The sequence below is a fragment of the Muscardinus avellanarius genome, assembly GCF_963383645.1.
Source record: "Muscardinus avellanarius genome assembly, chromosome: 7".
Taxonomy (NCBI): Eukaryota; Metazoa; Chordata; class Mammalia; order Rodentia; family Gliridae; genus Muscardinus; species Muscardinus avellanarius.
In genome coordinates this window covers 58794360-58804303 of record NC_137793.1, presented here as the reverse complement: position 1 = coordinate 58804303, position 9944 = coordinate 58794360, and the positions used below count along the sequence as shown (strand labels likewise).

The following is a 9944-nucleotide window of genomic DNA, read 5'->3' as shown; positions in this document are numbered from 1 at the left end:
TGGGCGCCGGCTGGGAGCCAGCGCGCAGGCGCCAGGCCGGCCCCGCCCCGGCCCGGCCCCGCCCGGCCGGCCCCGCCCCTCCCACGTGTCCGCCGCGGAGGGAGGCGCCTGCCCGCGCGGGCCGCCAGCGTCCGGCCGCAGCTCTCCCCGGCTCCCGTCGGCGGCGCCCGGAGCGGCCCGGCGCCCGAGGCTCCCGCCCCGGCCGCGGCGGGCCGGCTGAGCGCGTCGTGCCCGACCCGGCCCGCGAAGCGCCGGGGGAGGAGGCGGCCTCCGCCCGCGAGGACGAGCGGCTGGAGGACCGGCGCGGTCGCGGGAGGAGGATGGGGGCCAACCAGTTAGTGGTGCTCAACGTGTACGACATGGTGAGTGCGGCCGGCGCCGGCGCCCGCGGGGCGGAGCGGGGGAGGGGAGGCGCGCGCTCCCCGCGCTCCCGGCGCTGGCGGCGGCCGCCGGGCAGCAGGGCCGCGCCGCCTCCCTCCCGGGCCCGCCGGGCGAGGGGCGCGGGGCGCCCGCCAGGCTTCGGGCCGCGACCGGCCGGCCGCCGCCTGGCCCCGGGCTGCCCGGCCCCGGCTCCACCTGCGCTCCCCGCGCCTCTGCTTCTGGGGAGCCGTCTGTGTAAACGTGCAAATGAACGTGCAAGTCTTGAAAATTCCGAGCCCCTCCAAGTCCAGAAAGTCAGAGTTGTTAGCCTCGATGATAGGATCTCTTTCAAGGGCAACTGGAGCCAACACACCCTGGCCCCCAAGGCAGCCTCATTAAGATGAATGAGGCTAAAATTTATCAAGAAAATGGGCTGGCTGAATCATTTAGAGATCAAACTGCTGCACCTTCCCTAGATTCCGAAGACCACTTTACAGGTGATGCAACAGGTGGATGACGTGACCACAGGAGAGGGGAGGGAAGAACTTGTTTATTGTGTCATCTACCTTGGAAGTACCGCAGGCACCCGAGAGTTAGCCTTCCGGTTAGATGTATACTTGAGTTTATTGGCTTGCCTTTAGTTAGCTAATTTTTGTTTTGTGAAGAATCATCTCCTGCAATGTCGAAAATGTCGTGTAAGTGGATTGGCAAATGAAAAGTTCTCTTCATTATTTTTGTTGGCTTTAAGATGCTAAAAAGCAAAAATTCTTTAGTTAGGAGTCTTGGGTCATTTACAGATCTAAACTTTTATTTTTTGGTATTGGGGATTGAACCCAGAGACATTTTACCCCTCAGCTGCACCCCTAGCCCTATTTTGTTCTTTATTTTGAAACAGGTCTCACTAAATTGCTGAGGCTGTTTGCGAATCAATGATCCTCCTGTCTCAGCCTCCCAAGTACTAGGATTACAAGCATGGGCCACGACGCTTGGCTCCTTTTGAACTTTGAAACAGACTCTCACTAAATTGGTGAGGCTGGCCTCCAACCTTGGATCCTCCAGTCTCAGACGCCCAAGGACTGGGATTATAGGCATATACCACCACATCTAGTTTACAATCTAAACTTTTTATTCTTTTTTGTTGTTTATAGTTTTATTTAGAGGGTAGTATTGGGTAGAAAGAGCTTTCACAGGCCATATCTGGGAATTATTTCAGCAGGGCATAGAGTGCCTGGAACTGGTGGCGAGTCTTCAGTTGAGTTCTGATGTGGAACCTGAGGATGTGAGAAGGAAGGTAGAGTTAACATACTGAGGAAGTAAAACATGGTAGGAAAAGTTGAAGAGATGATAATCAGAACAAAAGATCCTAGAAAAGCAGGGCTTTGTAAGGTTTTTGGGCTATGTCCCTGATCAAGAAGTAATCGTCTAGATTTAAACTTTTGGTGTTTTCTCAGGCGCCTTTTTTTTTTTTTTTTAAAGAAATCTGTGAAAATAGTTTTGCTTTTAAAATAAAACTTAAGCTGAGCGTGGTGGCGCACGCTTGTAATCCCAGCATTTGAGAGGCAGAGACCTGAGGATCTCGGGTAGCAGATACCCTCAGTGAGACCTTGTTTCAAAAATAAAAGACTAAACAGCGCAGTGGCACTCACTTGTAATCCCAGTACTTGGGAGGCTGAGACAGGAGGATCACACAGGTTCGAAGCCAGCCTCAGCTACTTAGGCTCTCAGCTATTAGTGAGACCCTGTTTCTAAATAAAATATAAAACAGGTCTGGGAGTGTAACTCGGAGGTAGAATGCCTCTGGGTTCCATCCCCAGTACTGCCAAAAAAACACCCTGAAAACACATTTCTTGACATATGATGGGTATTCTGTGAATCAGGAAAATCACTGCTAGTTGTGGTTAACTGGGAAAAGCTAGAAATGATGTTCAAACCATTTTTTAGGGGGAAAGTGTTCTGAATGATGTTAAAATATTAACAAAGACCTTAATCCTCATTGCTTCTGTAGAGTAGGCAGTTGTTGAGGAAGCAGACAGAGAAAAGGGTGACTTGCCAAGATGACTAAAAATGTATTCTAGAGTTTCTAGATCACAGCTGTGATTTATTATTTTCTTTCCTAAATCATTCTGGTGATTTTTTTTTTTTTTTTTTGAGGTACTGGGGATGGAACACAGGGGCATTCTACCTTGAGCTATACCCCCAGCCTTATTTTTTATTTTTTTGTGGTACAGGGGATGGAACCCAGGGACATTATACCTCCGAGCTACACCTTCAGCCCTATTTTTTATTCTTTATTTTGAAACAGGGTCTCACTGTGTTGCAAAGGGCTTCATTAAGTAGTAGCAGAGACTATCCTTGAACCATGATCCTACTGTCTCAGCCTCCCAAAGGCTGGGATTAGAAGCATGCGCCACCACGCCAGGCTTATTTCTTTTACTTTCTTTCTTTGTGTGAGTGTGGTGGGGAATCTTGGGTTCTTACCTCTGAGCTACACCCCCAGTCCTTTCTTTTCTTTCTTTCTTCTTTTTCTTTTTTTTTTTTTTTTCTTTTTTTTTTTTTGGTAAGGGGATTAAACCCAGAGGCATTCTACCTCCAAGATACATCCCCCAGCTCTGTTTTATTTCTTGGAAACAGGGTCTCACTAAGTTGTTGAGAACCTTGCTAAGTTACTGCGGCTGGCTTTGAACCTATGATCCTCCTGTCTCAGCCTTCCACAGTCCAGGATTACAGCCTGTGCCACTCTATCAGCTTGATTAGTTTTTGTATCTTGTGTTTTCTTTTCACCTAGGAGAGAAGCAGCATATGAATCAGAGTGGCAGATAGTTCAATTGGACTTTTAAGAAATTTGCCTTTGTGTGTTCCTTTGAAGTTTTTGGAATATAAGTGTTTTATTTTGTTACTAATTCTGCAATTTGCCATTACTTTTGACTTTGTAGAAGCCACAGAATGAGTTAGTTACCCTCTTTTTTTAAGGAATATGTAATATCAACAGTAGTAACAATTTACTACAGACTAAACATGATTGTGACAAGAGCAGAACAGTATATGAATGAGACGGTATGGTTGTAGGATCTGGGAATGCTGATGGAGAAAAGGGGTGATCCTTGAACCATTGGTAGGATCTCCAAGGCCAGAGAAGAGTCAGCATGAACAAACGGACAAGAGTAGAAAAGCACAAACTAGAGTTGGTCCATCTTAACTAGAGTGTGGGGTGCATGAAAGAAGGCAACTACTACTGTCATTTGAGCCAGGAAAACCATTCGGAGTTTTCATGGAGGGGAACAGTGTGATCAGTCATGTTTTAGAATGAAAACCAGTGGGTTGAGGTACAGATTTTTGTCTGTTATACTCTTTTTTCTCAAATCAGTTTTAGGGTGTATGTGTGTGTGTGTGTGTGTGTGTGTGTGTGTGTGTGTGTTACTGGGAATTGAACCCAGGGCATTCTACCTCTGAATGATACATTCAACCCTATTTTATTACCTTGAAACAGGATCTTACTAGGTTGCAGAGACTGGCTTCAAACCTGCAATCCTCCTGTCTTAGTCTCCCAAGTACTGGGATTACAAGTATGCCACACCACACCTGGCCAGTTTTCGTTTTTTTGTTTGTTTTTGTTTTTGGGGGGGGTTGTTTGTTTGTTTGCTTGTTTTGCAGTACTGGGGATGGAACCCAGGGGCATTCTACCTCTGAGCTACACCCCCTGCCCTGTTTTGCATTCTTCATTTTGAAACAGGGTCTCACTGGGTTTGAGTTGCAAAGGGCCTCACTAAGTAGCTGAGGCTGTCCTAGAACCATGATTCTCATGTCTCAGCCTCCCAAATGCTGGGATTACAAGTGTGCGCCACCACACCCGGTGATGTTTTTCTTGACACCAAGAGTAAATTCCTTTTGTCTTTGGTTATGATTCATCTTCCTCATAGGATTTTTGATGGTGATCACTGTCGTTTACAGGCCCAGTACATCAACTGTTCTAAACTTAATGTGAAAATCAAATGTCAGTTTGCGGTTTTTGTCACTATTCACAGGGATCTCTTGCTGTGTGCCCTGTGCTTCTTTGGCAGACTGTTGCTTGTTTCTGCTGTGTGTTTTTTTCTGTTCAGAAGGCTGTGTGGCTGCTGATCATTCCTTTCCGTCCATAGTGCCACATATACGAATCAGGGTCACCTGTATTAACTTCCTTATCATAGAGTTGTATGATCCTCAAAAGGTTCTTAATCATACATAGTGCCGCTAAATTATTACTTGCTCTCTCCTCAGTGATTATGTTCCTCTGTGTACTTTGGAATAATCTGCCACTAATAAAATATGTCCTGTAGTTATTTTCTGCGTCATGGAAATAAGGTTATTCCTATATTCCTAATTTACTAGCATACATACCAAGGGAAGTGAAGCAGGTTAGTTTCAATTGCTGGGATAAATCTTTGTTGTAATTGCCTTAGCACAAAGTCTTCATTTTTCATAGATCCAGATTTTTGTGCTTTTGTGCTCTTATTATCCTAGCCACTGATGAATTTCTTAAAAATAAAAATATCCAGTTGTTGAATAAGGTTTGTAAATCTCTGTAAACAAATTTCCTATTTATCATTAGTAGCTATGCATTTTTCAGAGTCTTTAAAGAATAAATACTCTTTAGGGTTTTTCAGATAAGGGCATTTTTACGTGGACCCATATTTATTTATTTATTTATTTATGCCTACCTATCATCATTGGCCTCTTCAAAGAGATTGTGAGGTTATACTAGTGTGATGGGTCTGATTACTCATCCACTAGATCTAATTCAGACTTTCTAAACAAGCTCTAGATTCTTGCATCTAAATATACTCTTCACCTAAATGATCCCATAATAATGGTTCTGAGTCAACATGGCCAGGAACAAACTTCTCCCTTCAGTCCTTTCATAGCTCACACTCTTCCCCTCTCATCCATGCCACTCCCCCAAACACCATGCCTTTTGTTGTAACTAGCACTTTTCTTCTTAGTTTCCCAAACAAACTTGGGAAGAAACCTGATTTCCTCCTTAACTTCACTCCCAGTCAGTCTCCAGGCCTGGTCTTTCTTTTAGTTTGGTTGAGCTGAGTAACAAAACAATATCTTAAATTAGAAGGATACCTGTCTTTTAGTCCAGAGGTAAAAAGCCCCTGGGTTTGTTCAGCAGCTAAGTCATGTCCTCAGGAACCAAGACTCTCCATCCTCCTCCTCTCCAGGCTGCTTGTTGATTTTGCCCCTTGGTTTATGCCCTTATAATTGAAAATTACTTCCATAGCATTAAGCATGGTATCCTCATCTAGCAGGATGTGAAGAAAGACAGAGAAGGGTAGGTAGGGCCTTTCTCTACCTGCAGCTCTCCTGTGACAGGAAGGAACAGCCTTGCCAGAGCCTCCCTTTTTCCCCAAGGGTTTGTCCAAAATTGTCTCCTGTGTCACTGCCGCAGCTGAGTAAGTAGGTATCTGGTTTGCCGACCTTTATGAAGAGTTGCAGGTAAGAAAGGTGTAGGCTGTTGGAAATGGCAGCTGGGAATTTATGTCTGACACATTTTACTTTATGAATATTATTTAAATTGGTTATTTTATTCGTGATTCACTGTTGCTTATCAAGTGCAGGCTCTTTATCTCTTTTTGTATAATGGTATCCTTACTAATTTCAATCTCTGCTTTTTTTTAATCTACCTTCATTCTGTTACCAAAGTAACTTTCTGAAACATTGATTGTGCTGTTTCTCTGCTTAAAAGTCACGTGCAGAATAAAATCGAAAGCCATTTATGTTGTGGCCCCTGCCTGACAAAGGCCCATCTTTTTAAAGGCCCAAATGTGTATGCATTTTATGTTCACACAGTGATATTTTTTAGTTAAACAGGTTATCTTAACACTAGTTTGCACCCAGTATCTTGACACTTGGTGGTCCTTCCATCTGAATGCAGCACTGATCAGCCACACGCTCCTGCTCCTGGCCTGTGCTGACTTTCAGACTTAAATGAGACACTTTTTGTGTGTCTCTATTACTGCATGTGTTGTAATCCTAAGCATCCTACTGTACTGTTTCTTGATAATATATTATTAGCAGTGTCTAGAACAGGGCACGTTCCTAGAGGGTAGGATCTACAAATGTTTTCCAAATGAATGGGATTTTTAACTAGCCAATTTTTATTAGAAGTACCAGTTAAATGGCAAGAAAACATTATGTGATCCTTTTATTTGTTCGGTAGGTAATAGTGTTTTGTTTTTGCTTTTGTGTTTTTCTTTATAGCTTAGTATTGCTGGAGTTTAGCCTTGATTGTTGGAATAGGGGACCCACATGAAACAATAGGACAGGAGGGAAATACTTTGTGTGTGTATGGGGGGGGCTGAACTGAAGAGTTCTACCTCTGAATTACACCCTAGCCCTATTTTATTTTTTGTTTTGAAACAAGAATGCTAATGTTGCTGGTGGCCTCAGAAAGTTGCAGAAGTTGACCTTAAACCTGTGATCCTCCTGTGCCAGCCTTCCAAGTACTGGGATTACAGTGCCAACATGCCCAGCTGAAAAAAAGTTCTTTGAAAAAAAATTTTTTTTTAAACAATGGAGTAGGCTGAGGAAATGTTTTAATCTGTTTGTTTATTGAAGTTCCTAGAAGATACTCTTTCAAAAAAACACTGTCAGTTCCTGGATTTTAACATAGATTAACTAGTTAATGGGAGCTAGTCTTAATCTTCTTGTAGCTTCTTGGGCCAGTGCCCTCTTCCCATCACTTGACGGAACACTGTGACCCATGAATCTAGGGACAATCATGAATCTGCCCTGCCTTTCAGTACTGTCCATGGCCTTATCTTTTTTACTCTTTATGGTTTAGTATATATGAGAGAAATCAGTCTCCATATTTGTTTTCTGTTACTGTAATAAATTGACAAAAGCTTAGTGGTTTAAAATAACACAAATGTGTTTACCTCACACTTATGTAAATTAGAAGTGCAGGTAGCCTAGACTAGTTCTGCTCTTCTAGACCTCACATGGCCAAAATCAAGGTAGGAGGCTCTGGGGGCAAATCTGAGTCCAAGCTCATTCAAAGGGTTAGCAGGATTCAGTTGCTTACATTTTTAAATCTCAGGTCCCATTCCTTGATGCCTGTCAGCTAGGAGCCTCTCATGGCTGCTTAAAGTGGCTCATATCCTTCATCTTTAAACGAGCAGTAGCATATTGAATTCTCACACTTGAGATATCTTAAAATCTGCCACATCTATCTATTCTATCTCTAGACAGAGAATGCACTAGTCTGCTTTTTTTTTTTTTCCTCCCAGTATTAGAGATGGAACCCAGGGGCATTCTGCCTCCAAGCTACACCCCCCAGCCCTGTTTTTTTGTTTTTTTTTTTTTTTAACTTTGAAACAGGGTGTCACTGAGTTGTAGAGGGCTTCACTATGTAGCTGAGGCTGTCTGTGAACCATGATCCTCCTGTCTCAGCCTCCCAAATGCTGGGATTACAAGTGTGTGTCACCATGCCTGGCTAATTTACTAATTTTTAAAGCATTTTCATTATATCTACCAAGTGATTTTGTTACACAGTATAACATATTCATAGGTTCTAGGCATTAGGATATGGATATCTTTGGGAGTCATTCCACCTACCACAGCATTTATGAAAGGTATATTATAAACCAAGAATGTTCAGTGTTCCCTTTTAGCAATTCCTTAACTTGGCATAGAATAAATATTAGCCTAGTAACTTAAAATAGAAATTTGAAGTATTCAGAAAGTAAAGCACAGAAACCTTTTATGATTGGCAGGTACTCGGATTCATAAGGTCCCAGTGAATTGGTGATAAAAGCTGCAGCAGTATAGTGTATTCCAGTCCCATAGCCATATTTATGATGGATCAAATTAACAAAATACAACTTTTGAAACTTGCAAATTAAATACCTCTAAAATACCAAGGAGAGCTTACTATTCAAGTTAATTCTTTACCTTAATGGATTTTTCTTAAGATGTGCTATACTTACATATTCCACTTACTGACCATCAAAAATTATTTGAATTCCAAAACAGCACTGTTCACGTGTAAAGGAGCTGGGCTTGTAATCCCCATCCTTGGGAGGCGGAGACAGGAGGATCATGCAGGTTCGAAGCCAGCCTCAGCTCGCTTCAGAGACCCTGTTTCCAAATAAACAACATAAAATAGGTCTGAGAGTGTAGCCCAGAGGTAGAAGGGTTCCATCCCCAGTACCACAAAAAAAAAAAAAAGAAAGAAAAATGTAAAGGAAAGACTTCCAAAATAATATTGAACTCTAAGAAAGAATAAAAAAAAATAATGAAGATATGGAATGTATTAAAATAGTTTAATTTTTCTTAATCTGGAATGTATTTGGTATATGATATGTATGGTCCTACCCACAAAACAATAAGTTAAAAATTAACTAGTTGGCCCCATATTACTTGAAATACAAAATCTTTCTTTACTAAATTGTAACATACTCCTTATCATACTTGTGAATTCTTGTCCACATAGAATTGGAGATTCTAGTCTTATTACTACACTGTTTAAATTGTTCTAATTTCTCATTTGATTCAGTTTCTGACTGCCTGCTTCTCTTCACTATTCAAAGTTTTCTTGGCTTTAATTTGTTTGCTTTTCTAGGAGCACTTTGCAAAGCTCTGAAAAAGTCCCGTGGAATTGTGTCTAATTATACATAATACAGAACTTACCATCTTAGTGTGTGTGTGTGTGTGTGTGTGTGTGTGTGTGGTGTTACCAGGGATCAAGCCCATGGACATTTTGCTTTGAGCTATACCCCAGCACCTTTTTAATATTTTTTGTTTTAAAATAGGGTCTCGAACCAGGTGCAATTTTCAACACTTTCATTTTGCAAAACTGAAACACTCTACCCACTAAATAACAACTCCCATTCTTTTCTTCTTCTCAGCTTCTGGTACCTATCATTCTTTCTGTCTCTGAGTTTGACTATATACCTCATAAAAATGGAGCTGTACGGTATTTGCCCTTTGGTGACTGGCTTATTTCAGTTCAGCTTATGTCCTCAAGTTCTACCCATATCATAGCATACTCCAGAATCTTTCTTTTTTAGGCAGAATAACATTCCATTATGTGTTTGTGCCACCTTCTGTTTATCCATTCATCTGTTGATGGTTGCTTTCTTCCACCTTAAGGATTCTGCTGTGAACATGAGTGGACAAATATCTAGATAAATGCCCAGAAATCTATAGTTGTTTTTTTTTTTCGTTTGGACTTGCACTAAACCTGTAAATTAACTTGAGAAGAATTAGCATTTTTTCTACCATATTCTTTTTCCTCCCTATTGATGAAAACAAGAATTTTTGTTAGCTTTGAGATTTTTATTCAGAAAATACACAGAAATAGTTAAGTATTAGATAAGTTAATGCCAAGATTATCTAAGCCATCTGTTAACAGAATAAAGCTACTAAGTTAAATACATGGCACACTAAGTAGCAGTGAGTGCTAGAGAGGAAACTGAAGAGGAAGAGGAGAGGGACAGTGTGGGTCAGACTGGTGTAGTGTCAGTTTATCCTGCAGTTTAAAATAGGGTGGACAGGAAAGGCCTCACCAAGGGGCATTTCTGGAAGATGAAGGAGGGTGCCAT

At 42.1% G+C, this 9944-nt stretch overlaps 1 protein-coding gene across 2 annotated transcripts in view; it reads left to right on the top strand.

The window, feature by feature from the left end:
• Nucleotides 1-320: 320 nt before the first annotated feature.
• Nucleotides 321-9944, top strand: part of DESI2 (desumoylating isopeptidase 2) — a gene marked incomplete at both ends in the record, with an annotated part of 57525 nt that continues 47901 nt past the window's right edge. For both annotated transcript variants that reach the window (XM_080699252.1, XM_080699251.1), the window contains one exon: nucleotides 321-362. In XM_080699252.1, the coding sequence (XP_080555378.1) occupies nucleotides 321-362 (42 nt within the window). The remainder of the gene's footprint in view (nucleotides 363-9944) is intronic.